The 17,260-nt window shown below is 51.8% G+C and overlaps 7 protein-coding genes across 7 annotated transcripts; 2 read left to right on the plus strand and 5 right to left on the minus strand.

Annotated features, from left to right (window-relative positions):
* Window positions 1-120: 120 nt before the first annotated feature.
* On the minus strand, window positions 121-2,313 carry PC9H_003368 (uncharacterized protein; the record flags this gene model as incomplete). The annotated part of the gene is made up of 3 exons (XM_036772961.1): window positions 121-635; window positions 693-1,210; window positions 1,262-2,313. 3 exons carry the CDS (start codon window positions 2,311-2,313, stop codon window positions 121-123), a joined length of 2,085 nt encoding a protein of 694 aa, XP_036634434.1.
* Window positions 2,314-2,477: 164 nt separating this feature from the next.
* On the plus strand, window positions 2,478-4,534 carry PC9H_003369 (uncharacterized protein; the record flags this gene model as incomplete). The annotated part of the gene is made up of 3 exons (XM_036772962.1): window positions 2,478-2,921; window positions 2,967-3,080; window positions 3,131-4,534. The coding sequence occupies 3 exons, from the start codon at window positions 2,478-2,480 to the stop codon at window positions 4,532-4,534; spliced, it is 1,962 nt and encodes a 653-aa protein (XP_036634435.1).
* A 423-nt stretch (window positions 4,535-4,957) lies between these two features.
* PC9H_003370 (uncharacterized protein) lies at window positions 4,958-6,044 on the minus strand (the record flags this gene model as incomplete). The annotated part of the gene is made up of 6 exons (XM_036772963.1): window positions 4,958-4,978; window positions 5,036-5,419; window positions 5,488-5,582; window positions 5,634-5,861; window positions 5,923-5,986; window positions 6,042-6,044. The coding sequence occupies 6 exons, from the start codon at window positions 6,042-6,044 to the stop codon at window positions 4,958-4,960; spliced, it is 795 nt and encodes a 264-aa protein (XP_036634436.1).
* A 259-nt stretch (window positions 6,045-6,303) lies between these two features.
* On the minus strand, window positions 6,304-6,946 carry PC9H_003371 (uncharacterized protein; the record flags this gene model as incomplete). The annotated part of the gene is made up of 4 exons (XM_036772964.1): window positions 6,304-6,372; window positions 6,424-6,487; window positions 6,548-6,717; window positions 6,776-6,946. The coding sequence occupies 4 exons, from the start codon at window positions 6,944-6,946 to the stop codon at window positions 6,304-6,306; spliced, it is 474 nt and encodes a 157-aa protein (XP_036634437.1).
* A 1,001-nt stretch (window positions 6,947-7,947) lies between these two features.
* Window positions 7,948-9,602, minus strand: PC9H_003372 (uncharacterized protein; the record flags this gene model as incomplete). The annotated part of the gene is made up of 8 exons (XM_036772965.1): window positions 7,948-8,282; window positions 8,457-8,514; window positions 8,566-8,661; window positions 8,715-8,747; window positions 8,803-9,093; window positions 9,143-9,328; window positions 9,375-9,504; window positions 9,553-9,602. 8 exons carry the CDS (start codon window positions 9,600-9,602, stop codon window positions 7,948-7,950), a joined length of 1,179 nt encoding a protein of 392 aa, XP_036634438.1.
* Window positions 9,603-10,082: 480 nt separating this feature from the next.
* Window positions 10,083-13,893, minus strand: GLG2 (glycogenin glucosyltransferase; the record flags this gene model as incomplete). The annotated part of the gene is made up of 3 exons (XM_036772966.1): window positions 10,083-12,987; window positions 13,050-13,398; window positions 13,638-13,893. 3 exons carry the CDS (start codon window positions 13,891-13,893, stop codon window positions 10,083-10,085), a joined length of 3,510 nt encoding a protein of 1,169 aa, XP_036634439.1.
* Window positions 13,894-14,281: 388 nt separating this feature from the next.
* PC9H_003374 (uncharacterized protein) lies at window positions 14,282-16,546 on the plus strand (the record flags this gene model as incomplete). Its single annotated transcript, XM_036772967.1, has 5 exons — window positions 14,282-14,761; window positions 14,809-15,525; window positions 15,574-16,344; window positions 16,400-16,476; window positions 16,528-16,546. 5 exons carry the CDS (start codon window positions 14,282-14,284, stop codon window positions 16,544-16,546), a joined length of 2,064 nt encoding a protein of 687 aa, XP_036634440.1.
* Between the last annotated feature and the right edge of the window lie 714 nt (window positions 16,547-17,260).

Here is a 17,260-nt window from a genome sequence, read left to right on the forward strand (position 1 = left end):
CGCCCAATGGCCAGTAATAACGCAGTGACGGCGTGTCGTCTACCCAGGGCGCAAAATCGGCGATACGCCGAAGACGGCAGACGTTCAGCCAGAAACGACCCAAAAACAAGGTCTTCTGGCTTATACGAACGCCAACTCTTCCTGCAATCGCCTAGCCTGTGCTAGATGTTCCTGATATTTCCGTAGCTTCTCTGCTCTCGACTCTGCACTGCCTCCGGGGTAAGCCGAGGGATTAATCGTATGTGCAACAGTAGCCGGGGTGAGCAAAGAGGATACGACAGGCTGCGTAGGAGGAATCGTGTGGGGGATAATCGAAGACCAATCTATGTCAAAACCTCCTTCGTTGGAGCAGGATGCTTCTGAGGCCGAAGAAAGTCCAGGTGCATATAGTGGAAGCGTCGCCAAAGACGACAGCCCATCTAATTTGTTGAGTTCAGTATCCTCGAGCGCAGAGCCAGTCGAGGTGGGCTTGCTTGGGATGGTGCCAACGTAGGGCCAACCCATCGTCGCGCAGAAGTCCAATTCGAACTCAGGAAGAACCGAAACAGGAGCCGGTAGATCGAAATCGGTAAAGGTGCTGAGTGAAGGGATGTGTATCGCTGGACTAGATGATTGCGATATTGGGTCCGGTAGACCTATACTCCAAGCCGTCAGTACACACGCACTTGTATGAGAAAATAGAAGCGACAGACCTTTGCTTTTGAAAGGCTCACCCTGTGCCTCCCAATCAGTTCCATCGCTCGTCTCGCCACTGGATACGTAGTCGGCGAACTGAGAATAATCGAACATATCCATTTTGATGGGACCAGTAGTAGCTACTTCATCGGTGACCGCCATGAAATGTTGGTCGAAGAACTGAGACCAGTCGAGAACGGCGGGTTCATCTACGGGAGAGGGTGATGAAGTCAAACATGACGCCGATGAGCCAGATTTGGGGAGAGGGTCTGAAACAACCTGCGACCTAGGTCTGACCAGTGGTATAGGACGCTTGGGTCTCGGCTCCGCATCAGGGTCGGAGAATCTGCGCTTCCGTTTAGGTGAAGCGTCCTGCTGAGGAAGGGAAGTTGAAGTATCTCCGGAAGGAGTTGAAGGAGGCGGTGTAGAACAGGCAGTTGATGAAGGGGATAGCGGGAACGGATCAGGGCTGTTTTGCCGACTGGCAGAGTAGAACGTATCCACCGATGAGCATGAACTTGACGATGAAAGTATTCTATAGAGTTCCCAGTCAATAGACGCAACTGAACACGCAAGGACAACGTACCGAGATCTCTTTGCTGGTCGCTCGTCCGCTACTTGTGTGTCGTCACTTGAATCTTCTGTCGATGCGCGTTTACGGCCCGCGATAGGCAGTGGCGTCAGGTCCTCCTCTTCACTATCCACGGAACTTGGTGTCTCGAATCTGCGCTTCGGTGACTCTGGTTTGGGTGAGGGGGATGGGTAACTTTGCTCCACCTCCTTCCACCTTCTTTGCGCGTCCCGGCTCCGCTTATCCTCTCGTTCGCGTTCCGATTTTAGTTTTTCCAGAGCTTTCTCTCTCTTCCTCTCCTCCCTTCGTCTCTTCCTATCGCTATCCGTCATGTCTTTTACCATTCTATCCAAAGTCCCCGCGAGCTCACTCTTCGTATATTTTTCTAAATACAGCTCCTTCGCTGCATTTTCCATCTCAACAAAGGCCATTCGTATATTAGCCGGAAGCGGTCTGCGTTCTTCATTGCTGATTGGCAGCTTAGGATCGTCGGAGAGGGCACGGAAGGCCGCGGCAACCGTATCCACCTTTGAGCCACTGAAATATTTCTTCGAGATGCTCGTCCAACCAATGCGGCGGCGAGCATTGAGAAACCAAGCGTCTATGTTTTGAAGAGAGGTCCCAGTCGCACGGGATATAAGTTCCTTCGTTTCCTTCGTTGGGTATGGATTGCAAATGTTCTTGAGTAACCATTTGTACGCGGGGGCGATGTGAGGGGGAGAAGATGTCGACGTTGGTTCCAGTGGAGGCGCCTCTGATGGAGAGGCTCTGTGACTGCTCAGGCTCATTTGCGCAAAAAGTCCATCGAGGTCAGACAAGAAACTTGACTGAAAGCTGTTTGATTCGGTTTCAACTTTCAAGAATGCTGAAGCCAAGACTTCAATGCGGCTTGCAGTGGCATGCGCAAGGGCCGAGGTGTCTTCATCTAATTCTTGGGTTTTCAAGGAGTCTAAGAGCGTTGACCAAGAGTCTTTGAATCGTTCGAGTGCAGGAACGCCTTCAATGATAGAGTGCAGCAGAGGTTCTTCGGCGTGTAAAAGTCGGTTGCGGATCTCGACGACAGTCATAGAGGATGCGGATTGTGAGAACAGGGCGGCTTGAGAATAGGCCTTATGGTGTTGAAAACAATGAGCGGAAATTGCCGAACATTCGTCCATTGTTCTCTCTTTCCCACGGTGCATTGGCCTTTACATAAAGTACACTGAACAGGACGAGGACCTTCACCGCTGCAATGGATATCTTGGCCGTTCAACGCATTTTAGACACCTGCCAATCCATTCAATCCTCCATACAACCGCGAGAACCCCTTAATATCCATGTTGACTCCTCCTGCCCTCCCACCACTCCGGCCTTGTCGTTCCCCCCACTGCCCGACATCAGATCTGACATTCACGCCATCGGCCTCTCCACTCAAGCAGCAAACTTGTTGTCCGAAGTTTTCCGCTCCAAATGTTCCCAACTTCAAGAAGTTCACCAGATGAAACTCTCCAAAATGCTCTCCGTTAGCTCCTCTGGACTGCATGACAAAGTGGCCGCATGTGTCCAGAAAATGTACATTCAGTGGGTAGCACATTTCCGAGCCGAAGTCTTACGTTCTGCGACTGCGCGATGCGACAAATTACGCTCAACGTCGATTATGCCTCAGGAAAAGCAAGTGAAGACGTCGTTCAATCATGTGAGTTTCTGTCTTTGATTCATAGACTACTCTAATATTCGCCAGGATTATGTCCCCGTTCTCGAGAAATACTTTGAGTACAATGCCTACCCATCAGCAGCTGATCGTGCGTTAATGGCACGGAAATCAATGATGACGGAGAGACAGATTGAGGTCTGGGTATGTACTTATCTTCCATTCGTTTGGGGCCCTGCTTACTCGGGTATTAGTTCCAAAATCATCGCAATCGCGCCCGCAAGGATGGCAAAGCGCTTGCGCGTCTTCGAGCCTCGGACCTCCTTCCATCTGACGTTTCTTTCGACTCGCTTGATGAAACGATGGGTGACCTTATCCGCCCGGAAAGCGAGAGACTCATGATGGAGCAACAGGAGAACGAAGACGACGATAGCGATGGGATTGAGTCATTGGCGACGTCGTTCAACGTCGCTTCAAGTTCACGCGCAGGCAGTGTGGATAGCGAGCTGGGAACGCCCGCGCCATCTCCACAACCGCAACAGCCGACGCGGGATCCTCTTAACCCGTTGACACCGCCATTTGCATATCCTGCCCCTTATGTCCCCCAACTACACACCTTCCTCGGTGCCACATCTCGACCCGCAGCGTTCGCATTTCCTCGACCAACATGGGCCCGCCAAGCCTCCACCACGCGCTCAAACTCAACTTCAAAACTTTCCCGAAGAGACGTTGACGCTTTCGCAGATCTATTCGCCAGGTTGAGCGTTCGCGAGGGCGCGCAGAAGCAAGGTCGCCGCAGAATCGCACCACTCCCGCAATCAAGAAACTCGCCCGTCCCCCAACAGAGATACACAAGCCCTGCTGCTACATGTGCGATTACTACCATCCTTTGTCCTGGCCGTCATCCCGCTCTCATTCCCTCCGTTGCACCTCGTGCCACACGCCGTGCGCGAAAATCCCCTTCATCAGCACCTCCTCCATACGAATCCTGGAGGTCTTCCCCAGGCGCTGGACCTTCGAAACCATCTACTTCAACATCATCGACATCGACAACACCATTTACGTTCCAGTCACCACCTCAATACTCGCAATCGGCCGCGCCCACCAGCCCACCAGTAAACGCATTACCCAAAGCATCAACGCCAACACCTCGCCGCCGAAAGTCTCCACAGCTTCCTCGACGCGTCCCGGGCAGTCCCCCGGTTGCACGCTCATATCCACAAACGCAGAATCAGACTACATCTCATCCCACGCCCCAAAGGTCGCCCCGACTAAGTCACCACCCTTACGCTTCTCCCTCTCGGGCTTCCTCTTCTGCGTCATCCTCCCCTAATCACAGGGTATCATCCTCATCTAGCAGCAGTGCTTCTTCAAGTACTCCTACAACACCTAACGGACCGACGATGTCATTACCAACATCGTACCCTACCAACACCCCAAAGAACGCCAAACCTACGTCACCGGTGTTCACCGCGCAGAATATTGTCGATATCTTTGGCGACGCAGCTACATTCACTTCGCCTAGTAGCCAAGGCTTTAGCGGCTTTGGCACCGCTGGGTTTGACTCACCAGACTTCGGGCGTATGCCAATGGGCAATATGTTCGATTTCAATTACAATACCTCGCATGGTCCGTCGATTGTGCAGGCAAGATCATAACCGTTTCCCCTCTGTCATCGCTACTCTATTTTCTGCTATTCGTCTTCGTTCTGCTCTTTGTTTTCATTCTGCCACTTGTTTTCGTGCCTGCTCCTTGCTTCGCTCTGCTGTTTTGTCCTCCTCATCGTATCATTTCCCTCATATATCCATACAGTGTACAACACTATACCTGTCTGTATTTATACCTATCTATTCTCCCTTTCGTTGAACTACGCAAAATGTACTGTGTACTGTCAAGAAATAAATGTTCTTGGATCTCACTCTTATCGTTCGATCTCAAGCAAGCTATGAGACTCGTTCATGATCACGATAACGACGAATACAGAGGCAAGAAGCCTCGAAAGCAAGGTACAAATTTCTGATGTGCACAAAGTACATTTGAGTATAGTCCATTCCATCCGATACTACTCGACTTCTCTCTCTCTACTTGATGAACTTCGACGCCTAGAAGAGGACCAAGTAAGCAAACATCTACCTTGTTTCGAACGTCAAGATACTCACCAATCCCATCAACTGGCCTAATCCTCCTGAATCCTTACCGCCAGTCGTTCCAGCGCCACTGAACTTGGACTGGACCATCAGCTTCATAACGGTCATAGCAGCGCCGTTGACAGCATCCTGCTTGTTTCCAGATGCTGTGCCCCCGGACTTGTCGAAGAGCTTGGTGGCTTCTGCCATGGCCATGCTGATGAGCTTCGACGTGGAGTCGCCCCCGGATTCCTTCTGGGGCGCCTTCTCTGAGCCGCCGACGAAGTTCTTCAGGACCTGCATAGCAGCGGCACTGCCGAGGAGGTTTGCGCTCAGTCCGCCGGTGGAGCCCTCTTCGTAGACCTTCTTGTGGGCCCGTTGGACATCGTCTTCATCGACGGGCTTCTTCTGGTCATCCTGGAAGGATCGAACATCGGTTAGAGTGGTTCCAGGAAGGAATAACGTCGAGGGTAGTAATTACATACCTTGTTGTTGTTGAGGAAGCTCAGCGCCGAAGAGAACAGCGAGCTATCCCCCGATCCGTGCTCATTGGCGTTACGGACCACCTCATCGTGATTAACTGAAAGAAGTTAGCGCTATATCATCAAGCATCGTGAGCGTTAGACATTACAGGAAGGACTGTTGCTGCCTCCTCCTCCGTAGCTGTAGCCTCCGCCACCACCGCTGTTGTTGTTGTTGTTGTTTCCACTGTTATATCCTCCGCCATATCCTCCTCCATAGCCGCCTGAGCTGCTGTTGTCATTATTGTACCCTCCGCTGGATCCTCCTGAGTTGTAGCCCGGAGGCGGCCTGTTATCCGGTGAGTTCAATTCAGCACCGCCAGTCTTGGATACGTCCGCTGCGATTGCGCCATGATATGAGATCCTGAGTTGATGCCATACTGCTGCGATGGTACTTACGATTGGAGTCGTTCGACTTCTTGTACGCTTCAAAGCCCTGCTTCGCAATGTTGATGAAAGAATCCTAGATTAAATACCGATTAATCGTCACCTGGGACCTTGAGTACAGATGGTAGTACCATGATGAAAGTCAACCGAATAACATTTCGTGAAAGGGGCTCCCTATATTCGTATGTACACGTGCTCAGGGTGAGCTAACAGGGGCGAATAGGAGCCCCATTGTTCTCTCAAGCGAACCACGAACGATACCAAACAACGAGCGTAAATATTTGCATAACCTTACAACAACCCAAAGAACGACAAAATGAAGGAAAGCTACACATGAGCGGCGTCAAGCCCAGAATTCGTATACAAACAACTTCTCCCTCTATCCCAATCTATTTAGTTTGCTCCAAAGACGACATGGGCACCGTCTTGGTCCCTGGTCAGTACGTTGCCATTGAACGCCCACTAAGAAGGACAATGAGCGATACTTCCAAAGCTGAAGTGATGTAGCCTTACATTGATGAATCCTCCATCTCCGTGACGAGTGAACTCGCCGGACCTGAAGTTGTAGATTTCATATCTATACAGCCGGTAATTAGGACGACGGTGACACTCTGATGGGAGGGGAAAGTATGTTTACCCAACGGTGCCTCCGATAACAAGGTCGAATTCTTCGTGTTTGTGGCCCCAGTCGACGCCGCGTTCACCGTCAAACTTGTAGTCGTGCTCGGGATGGCAGATCACCCAGTTGAACTCTGGGTATTGGGCTCTCATCTCTCTGACAAGCCCTTGGGTATATTCCTCGCGGCGCTACGGGAGAGACCATAAAATGAGTATTTAGTAATGGAGATGAATACATTGGACCCACCCTGTCATCCTGTTGGATTCCTCCAATGATGCCTTCGACGAGACTCTTGGTCAATGTCTCCAGTGCGTGATCGGCACCGAGTGAACGAGGTTTCGCGACGGGCGCCGCTAAGACAGTAGAAAAGAGAGACAAAACGTGAACGAGAGCGAAAGCGAGGATCTGGAAGTTCATAGTGAAGGTGGTAAGTCGTACGCAGTGTACAGGTGCTGAGAAGAGGAAGGGTGTACAAAGGTGCACTGCACAGGGAATGAAAGGATGTCGTGATGCAGCACTCAGATCGAATACGAGCAGGTTTTATACTGCAATCGCATCCCTATCACTGGTGCGATCTGGACTGAATTGACCATCTACGGTTATAGGCCATTGTACGGCATACGGTTAGTTCACCAGCATCGACTGGGTGTCACGACGCCTCGGAGGATGAAACACTCCCGCTCATCCCTTCGTCCCTGTAGCCTGCATGTCGACCACCTGGCAGCAAACACTCATTCCGTTAGCGAATCTATACATCGAAGTAAAAAGAACAAAGGCTCCTCGTCACCAAGGCAGCTGAACCCGCATGGAAGCTGAGTTCCATTCAGTTTGCAGGGACGTACTATCGTCGGTCGATGAAACATATTTCTGTTTTCGGAGGGTTGTACAGATTCAGTGGAAGCGTAAACGGTAAACGATGTCGAGTTGGTGTCGACCATCAAATGCATCAAACAACAAGCGCTGGTCGGTAGGAAATGAACATGATCGCAGGGAGGACAGGGGATGGGGAGGTTGGATCTCCTCCGATAACATTCAGATTCCGGGCGAGGCTGGCGCCGGCCAAGACGTTTCAGTCCAAGTCGCGGTATAACCCCGCATCCAATTTAGGTACGTGGAGGAGACGCGAGTCAATCATTGTCTAGTTTAGGCATGAGTAGGGATGTACCGTTACTCTGTCGTTGAATCAAGACGCACCATTGTGTTGCATAATATAGCCTATTTTGTAGTGATCCCTCAGGCTGATGCTACTAGAAAGCTCGACCCAAAGGACTGGAAAACATGGGAGGCTGATCCTTGTCGAAGCCAGATCGTACAATGAGAGCAAGTACCGAGGAAGATCATAAAAAACAGGTGTCCAGCAAGATGGAGGAATCAGATATTAGATGTTCCCTCCAGGAAAGATGACCATACACTGAGACTCAATCGCGGGTCTCTCGACCATAAGAACGACCATGCGATCTCCTGTCATCATCCCTATCATCCCTATCATCTCTATCATCTCTATCATTTCTATCGCTGCGCCTATCCCTATCGGAATCATCCCTCGACCCAAACGATGATCCCCCAATCGCCTGCTGCATCGCGGAATGGGCGGCCATGTCCCCAGCAGAGTGCTTTGCTTGGTTGAGATGCGGTTGCGCGCCCTTCATACCAGACTCGTGCGCCGCGAGTAAGAACTCTTTCGTTGATTCCATCAAGGACTCTGCTCCTTTGTGGATCGCTTCTTTGAATTGGGCTTTGATAGCATCGGGGTCTGTGCCCGTGCTGGTTGAAGGGGAAGTATGTTTAGAATCTGACTCGTTTCTTCCGGTCTTTGAGTTCTACCGCGCCCTCTTCAGGATATGTGAGCTCTAGGACGATATCTTACCATACCTCGTCTACAGGGAATTGATGTTGAGTAGCGTGTGGTCAACAACGGACTGCTTACTCTGAGAACTACCATTGTAGGCGTCAAAGCCTTGCTTTGCGAGGTTTACGAGATTGTCCTTTTCACCACATATGAGTACTAAACGCGTCTGATCAAACTTGATACACACCATGGGGTGAGCTCGAGTGCTTGGTGACTGTGGCAGGTTGATGCAAGGGACGCTCAGGGTCGCCCCCTTAGGCAACGGTTGCTCGAAAGGAGTAAGCTTTAAGGAGTCCAAGTGAATAATGCAATAATATGGCAACTACGTGGTGATACATGATCTACATCCTTAGTCCTCCCTCGTTCCGACTGCGGGTCCAAGGTTCGTGGTGGCGTAAGGTGTATCTATTGTCTCTTTCCCTACTTGTAGCGGAGCTGAGCTGGCCGGAATTCCAGTAGACGAGGCCGGTGGTTGTATGCCTCCGCTGGGAGGATGTATGGCATTCTTAGCGTTTTCGATATGAGGGTTGGCCGCTTCAACGCCTGCCTGATGCGCCGTAGTTGCGAATTCCTTTGCCGAATCGAGAGCAGTGGTGGCGCCTGATTGAACGGTGGACGCGATACTGCTCGCTGTCCACACTACTGAATCAGTAAAAGAGGTCCCGTTGCCTCCCTCTGTAGAACCGCCTCCGCTAAGGCTAGTTGGCAGATACGACTAGGTCTCAATGAGAACGTGGTCTCCAAAGACTTGATGCAGCTCATACCTGAGCTGTCGCAAGGACGTTGTTTGCCAAGGTCTTAGCCTGTTCTACGTAGCCTGCTCCAACTGCCTTCGCCTCTTCTACATCGTGTTGTCCCTGCCCAACCGCTTCATTGGTCTTCGCCGTGACTTCATGACGAAATTGAGCAGCCGCTGTGTTGGGCTCGCCTGTCCATGCCTGTCCATGCATCTGAATACCTTTAGCATATTGTTCCATCAACTTCTGCCATGCTCACCTTAGCAGAAGAAGCTGCTTGTTGGGCGGCTTCATGGGCTACCTCGACGTTGTGGCCCACTTGATTGCCCACCCCGTTCTCTTGCGCCTCCATATGCGCCTCGCCTGCTGTAGTTTCCCGCTGCACGCGTCTGCTAGGGCTAAGTACTGGGAATTTCGAGAACAGCAAATACACTCACTCAATTCCATGAGGCTCGTTCGCGTTCAAAATTTGTGATGTTTCGGCCATTGTGGTGGTAAGAAAGAATGTTTCTGGGGCATCGTGAAATGCTCCGTTACCTTTATATATGATTCCGAGACCTCAAGTGGGGTAAGGATGATCAGCGGTGACGTCACTTCGTCATCGGACAGGTATACAGTAGACTGTCCGCATAAGGCAACAAAATGAACTAATAAGGAAATGTCTCATCTATTGGTGTAGGGGAATACAGACAGAGGCAAGGAGAGGCAGAGCAACAGTGGTGTGCATTGTAAACGAAATATAAAGAGTTGCAATGAGAATGACAGCAGCGTGATGAGGAGAGGGAGAGGACGCGGACATTGAAGGGTATATCATCGAACATATACGGAACAAAAACAGACAAGTGCGCATGAGATTTTGGGAGAAGCGTTGATGGAACGTAAAAATGTATCAAGGTTCGAGAAATTGCTAACGAAGTGCAGTAAACGTCCGTGACTGCTACAAACTCAAATGGCATCAACTTGGTCATCAGACATCGGTGGGAGATCGACGAGCAGCCTCGTCTTCCCAAGAGCCCATCTTCAAGAACCGGGCGAGAACCTCCTCCGAGCTCCTCTTGAACAACTCAACCCCTCTGGCGGGGTCCCAGACTCTGCTCGTCTTCCTCAACGTGGATGTAGAGGTGGATGGTGAAAGAATCGACGCTGGCGGCAAGGAAGACTGCTGGGTGTCAGGTGGTGACACGGGTCCAACCGACGACGGTGTAGATGTCGTAGACGAACTCGACTGCCTTCTGGATATGGGCGAGGCAGGCTTAACCTCTGCAGCTCTAGTAGGCTCCACCCTCAACCCAGCCACCTTAGCCTGCGGGCTCAATACTGCGTGCCTAGCCTGTGGACTTTCGGCTGCAGGTTTAATTGTCGCGGCAGGCGAAAGTACCGTGGTTGGGCTTTGTGCAGGAGCCGACACCTTGCCCTTGGGGGTCTGAGCTCCACGAGGAGTAATGCGACCTGGCGGCGGCGACGTAGGGAAGTGGAACTCCCGGGGAGATCGCACACCAGGTGGGACAATGGTAGGCGCATCAATTTCGGCGGGGGACCCGGTTTGGAAGACAGTTGGAGAGCCTAGAGGTAGTTCCGTTCCGGTACCAACATCGTGAACCGCAAGCGGAGGCAATGTGCTTGTGCTCGTGGCAGGTGTCCACTGCCTCTTGCCCATCCCAGCGCTTGAGCGTGAAGGTCTTCTCTCGGTCCTCTCCGTAGGTGAAGGCGTCAGAATCCTTGGCGGATCCGTCGAAATAGATACCTGTACAGCCTGACTCCTAGTCTCCTTCGGAACTGTTTGCACGCCTCTCACACGGTATTCCTTCCTCTTTCCCTTGATAATGTAACTTGCAGAAATAGATCCACTGCGCGATCTCATACGCGACGACGACGACCTCGAACTGAGTTCTGGGTCGCTATCATCACCCCATTTACCAGCAATCGGCTCCTTGCTGTTTTCATCGTCACCTTCGTCCTCGTCGTCAGCTTGACTTCCCTGCTCCGCCGCCCTGTCGTCCCAACTTTTGGTAGAGTCCCGACGCCGCCGAACGGGCTCCAAAGTCGGAGGAGGTTGAGAATGAGAGAAATGGGAGGGACGAACTAGCTTCGAAGCATACCGTTGAATACTGGGGACAGTATCCCAAGCATTAGAGAACGCGAGGTTAGCTGGCAACCCATACACCGGTGAACGAACTGGGGACTGGACCGCAGGCTGAGCTGGTGGAGGTGAAACTGGTTCTTCCACTGGGGGAGCAACCGGAGGCGAAGACGGCTGAATGAACTGACCAGGAGGCGGCGGCTCCGATGCAGGGAAGACGCGTCCAGGCATATGTCGCGGTTTCTCCTCCCACGGGAAGACTTGTTTAACCTTGTTCACGTCAGGCTGGGGTGGAGGAGCGCCCTCTTCACTTTCGCCTGTAACCTGTCGGTAATGCCCTTGCTTCCACAGGGTATCAGGGATCTCGGCTGGAGGAAGGGGTTGGAAGAACCCGCCGCGATCTGGCATAGACGTAGCAGTGTGGTGGACTTGATCATTCTGCTTTCCGGGGCCTTGATCCCAGATATTAGGGAAATAGGTGTCAGAAGGGAATGCATCTGCTTTAGGTGGGTCTTTTGGCGGAGGTTCAACGGCCGGATTCCAAAGAAGCATAGGCGGGGACGGCGGACGGGGGCGTTCCATGCGGTGATGTTCAGCTGGTTGTTCATGGTGCTGTACAGGATGGTGTTGAGGGGAACCGTGTTGGGGAGAATGGTGCTGGTGTTGAGGGGAATGATGTTGGGGTGAATGATGCTGAGGAGAATGCTGGGGAGAGTGCTGAATGGGATGATGATCATGTTGAGGAGACCGTCGCTCCCGATGTTCGTGAACAGGATGCTCATGTCGTCGCAAGTGAGTTTGAGAGTCATTGGTACGATGTTCGTGAGTCCGACGCGGCGCGTGGTGAACATGCCCATCGTCTTCACCTCCTTGGGATTCAGACAAATAATAATCCTCGGGAATCGGTTGCGGATAACGATCCCAAGGTTGTTCACCCCAATGTTCTTCCGTCTGGCCTTCAGCAGGACGTGCCTGATCGTGCGGGGCCCCGTAATCCTGAATTTGGTGTTCCTGCGAACCATGATCGACGTGCCCTCGTACCTGTTGGAAATAGCTTTCTCTATCGCTCTGCCTGATTGAGCCAGGGGTCGACGCCGGGAGCGAGTGAGGCGGGAGATGCGGGGAAGGTGGGTACTCGTTAGGACCAGGCGTAGGGAAGGTGCTCGTGCGTGGAGGCGACCAGTGTTCATGCTGATCAAGAGGAATTGAACGGGCCATCGGCGTAGAGTAGGCAGATACATCAGATCCAGGTTTATCTTCGACGATGGGCATGGGGCGCATCAAGTCAAGTCGGCCCTCGAGAGGCATACTCCTATACTCTCCTTCCCCTCGAACCGTAGGGTAGAACGACGCCGCACCTGTACCTTCTATAGCCATTCGTCTGAGGTCCTCTAATCCGAGAGCACCACCAGCGGGAATGGTACTTTGGAAAGCAACTATAGAACCAGCTGCGGGAGCATTCGAGAAGTCATCGCTCCAATCGGTAGCAAAGGTACTGTGCGTATCCATGCCAGAATCATAAGCAGGCATTCCCCAGGTAGATTGGGTTTGGAAGAAGTCGAAGTTCTGTTCGGGAGCATCCTGGGGTACACGGTAATGCCTGTCGTAAACTGCAAACCATCGGTCAACCAGAGAATTATAGTCGTAGGCTCGTTGTATTTCGGTGCCCGGATCGGAAGGTTGAGAAGAAGCGAAGGGGGCCCGATAAGCAATAGCGTTCCAAGGTTTGTTCGGTCCGATAAAGTGTATAGCTGAGATTTTGGAACCATACCGCTCGTAAGCTGGTGCATAACTGAGGGAAGTAACGAGACGATTAGTTGAAACCTGGGACAGCGACGAGGAAGAGTCACGGACGTATACGCAGCGGTCGGAGTGGTATTATATGTGAAGCTGAGCCTATGCCAATCGTCTCCACGCCATTCATTAAGAAGGCCTTGATCACCTCCGTCCCAACTACCCTTAGTTTTTAACAATTCATTAAGTTCTGTAAATTTGGCTTCGCCCGGGGTTAAGAGGAGGACCCCAGAGTTAAATATATCGGGCCAGCCAACGTCCGGAACGGCTGCAAACTCGTGAGGAAGAGTGAACAGATGAGAAAGTGGGCGAATGGGTAGAACGTCGGCGTCGAGGAACACGATTTTTGAATACTGGATGAGACGGAAGACATGTAATTTGGTAAGGACAGTGTTGAGGTCTGGGCGACCTAGAATGCAAAATGGTCAGAACGGAGTCAGTTGCACTGTCTGATATGACGCGACTGCAACAAAGGAAAGGCAATGCCCGAGATATCGAAAGGGGGTCATGTGTTTGAATTCTAGGCTGGACGCGTAGAAAAGTGTGGAGCATCGCAGCGACATGCTTGCAAGAAGGGCACCATTCACCGTATACGCGTCAGGGGGTTCGTTGGCACAAAGGAAGGCAAACAGCAAAGTAAATGCATACCTAGTAACCTCAAGCCAGAATCATCCTGTTGGACTATGGTTTCGACACCGACGACGACGTTGAATGCTCTTCGGAGAAGCTTTATTGAGGACACGTCGACGTTTTCGGGAGTGACCAGACAGACAGTCTCAAACTCGACCTCTGGTGGGAGAACAGGAGAAGGATGGACATCCTTGAGGGCGGCGGCGAGGGTGAGTGCGCCTGGGAGGTAAGCGTCCGAAGTTACGAGGGTGACGAAGGCATACGACGTTGCCATTCACTCGGTCGACGCAGCGCACAACGAGCACGACCGTCCTGCTTGAGCCAGGTGAGATGGCTGGTCGGGTTGAAGAGTTGAACGAAATTAATGGAAGTAACCGTTCACAAGGCACAGGTCAATACAGACAAACAATATCGGAGGCCCTTTCCGATGAAATTTACTCAGTTCTTCGTCGTGCGTGAGATCTTGGAGGAGCTTGAGAGGGTTCAGAAGCGAATGGGACGCTCCAGAAGGGCCATTCGAGAAAACGAGAAATATTCGTGATTCTCATCGCCAGGCCACCCCTGATGTTGATAACCTCGTGGGTCACGTCAATGCTTGTTAGGCGCCCATACCGCACGATCAGATTTAGCGCCCGATGCCTTTTTGCTGCCGCCTTTACCAAATGCAGCGCGTCGCGTCGGTGCCTCGTCGGTGCGCATCGCGGCTGGCGCACCCCTCCTTCTTCACCCGCCACCCGCCGCCGCCCCGATTCAGACGCGCTCTCATATGGGTTGTGCCCGCAACGTGCGGCGTTGCGCTATATCTCTCTTCGCAGCCCAAGAAGCCTCCGGATGTATTTGCTTCGCCTGCACTGGTGCCCTGCCGAAATTCTATCGTCCCGACGATCCTTTCCCCAGCAGAACCAGATAAGCATATCCTTAGGCGAATACTGGATATCTTGCGAACACGAATATGGGAGCCAATCCTTACTGCAAAGCGATTCGTTCGACTATTCATACTCTTCGCGCCGGTCATTATATGCACTCCAATGCTGTTGATCGGGAAGCCAGAGAAGCGACTTTACGGCGATAGATGGGGCGCGGTTTGGTGGTATGGGCTTCTTGTAAGCCGAATGGAGGCTGCAGGCCCGACATTCATCAAGGTGAGACCTAACCCCATCCCCCTCGTCGGCATTTGACCATTTCGCAGCTAGCACAATGGGCGGGATCTCGGACGGACTTGTTCCCGACGCTGTTATGCTCCCGCCTCAGCATGCTTCACTCTCAGGGGAAACCCCATGATTTCCGATACACCAAGGAGGCCATAGAGAACGTGTTTCAGCGGAGGTTTGAAGATGTCTTCGAAGAGTTTGATGAATCGCCCATTGGGACCGGTGCAATAGCACAAGTTTACCGTGCAACCCTCAAACAAGACCTCATCCCGCCGTCTTACCTTGGGCCTCGTCGGCACCACTCCAGCAAGCATCCTGCAGCGGCAGCTATCCTTGACAATGTTAACCAGCTCCCACCCTCGGTCCCCAGCGCTTCTGTCGCCATCAAAGTCCTTCACCCGCATGTCAACAAAACGATAACTCGCGATCTACGTATCATGTCCTTCTTCGCCCACTTCATCGCACTCTTCCCCGGTATGCAATGGCTATCGCTTCCGGAAGAAGTAGATGTGTTTGGGGAAATGATGTTCCAGCAGTTAGACTTGAGGCATGAGGCAGAGAATTTGAAGGAGTTTGAGAATCATTTTGCGCCGAGGCGAGTACCGATCTCATTCCCTCGACCACTAACGGTGTGGTCGACCAAAGAACTTTTGGTAGAAGAGTACGAGCACGCGCTGCCCTTGGAAGTTTTCCTCAAGAATGGCGGTGGTCCGTTCGATGAGCAGATTGCGACCGTAGGTTTAGATGCATTCCTGGTCTGTTGATTTCACGATCATATATTCCGCCGTCTGACTTCCTTCTAGAATATGCTGCTCCTCGACAATTTCGTTCACTCTGACCTTCACCCCGGCAATATCATGATCAAATTTGCCAAACCACCCTCTACGCGAGCTCTCCTGAAGAATCTCTGGGCCAGCCTCTTCCCCAAGCCATCAGTCAACCCTTCTACTGGCGCCGATCTTCCATCTTCCCCACATTCCGACGACCTCTCCGAATCAGACGACATTGTCACACAACTACGTTCGCTATCTTCCACACCAGTAGCTTGGAGAGCAGAACTTCAGTCGCTCTTCGAGAAGGGATATATTCCTGAAATTGTCTTCATCGACGCAGGTCTGGTGACAACGCTGGATGATAAGAACCGCGCGAACTTCCTGGAGTTATTCCGTGCCATCGCCGAATTCGACGGCTACAGAGCAGGTCAGCTCATGGTCGAACGTTGCCGTACTCCCGAACTCGCCATCGACACCGAGCTGTTCGCTCTCAAAATGCAAAACATTGTCCTCTCAGTCAAGAGAAAGACATTCTCCTTGGGAAAGATCAAGATATCAGATATCTTGAGAGATGTTTTGCAGTCGGTTAGGGAGCATCATGTGAAGATGGAAGGCGACTTCGTGAACACTGTGATCAGTATACTTTTATTGGAGGGGATTGGCAGGCAGCTAGACCCACAGTTGGATTTGTTTAAGAGTGCGCTGCCGATACTCCGGCGGCTGGGAGGGCAGATGGCAAAGAGAGGTGATGTGACCTCAGCGAAGGACCTGCAGACCAGTGGCCTTGGCGCATTTTTGAAGGTTTGTCTCAACTTTCTTACGCTTGCGTGTGTGCCATTCATGACGCGTGCTTTAGGTGTGGGTTTGGTTAGAGGCTAGAGAGTTCATCTCGGCATCGATTGTCAACGCGGACGATCTGATAAAATATGATTGGTGCGTGAACCAGCATGCCGACATTATCAGTTCATTCATTGCATTGCACAGGCTTGCTCCCAGCATATAGGCATAATGGACCTTTCCCCGTCGCATCTCCGTCGCATGTTTTCTGCTCTCATGGTAGACCGCCCAGGCACATTACACTTACTTAAAGTTAGATCATAGTGTTATTCGTCGATCAAGTACAATGTACATAAACACCAAGGAACCTTGCTCACTTCTTCGCGCATCTACAGCCTTAGCAAAACTTGACGGATCCCCGCCAGGATCCGCTCACAGGCAATGGGTTGATATCTTATCGTATCGTGGTCTGTATATGGAAGGATCTCGTAGTTGGACCAACCGAGTCCGCTGGGTGCGTCAAAAATGTTGTTGAAACCCTTGCAAATGAACGATCACCTTCTCCTCGATGTCGATCGCCTCTTCCGGAGTGCACGAAGGTCGGTTGTACAATCCAATCATTAGAATGAAGTGAAAGGCGATCAATACTGCCTTTGGTTTCTTGATGAACCCGGCCGACTGTAGGGGATGATGTGGGGTGGCAATTGGACAGAGAGGCCACGTTGAAGTTGCAGCACGTATATGAATTCTGCGAGCCCTGCCGCAGTTGGGTTGGTGATGAGGGCGGTAAATGGGAGCGGCACCTCGAACACGCGTCGAAGGAGGGTCCAAGATGTACTTCGCGAGTTAGGTTGAATTATCATTTGCGCGCCAATGGTATCCCATGTTGTTAGTGGATTGGTCAGTATCCATGACTGACCGGGCAAAAAAGTTCGTCGAT

This window comes from Pleurotus ostreatus (assembly GCF_014466165.1).
Source record: "Pleurotus ostreatus strain PC9 chromosome Unknown scaffold_2, whole genome shotgun sequence".
Taxonomy (NCBI): Eukaryota; Fungi; Basidiomycota; class Agaricomycetes; order Agaricales; family Pleurotaceae; genus Pleurotus; species Pleurotus ostreatus.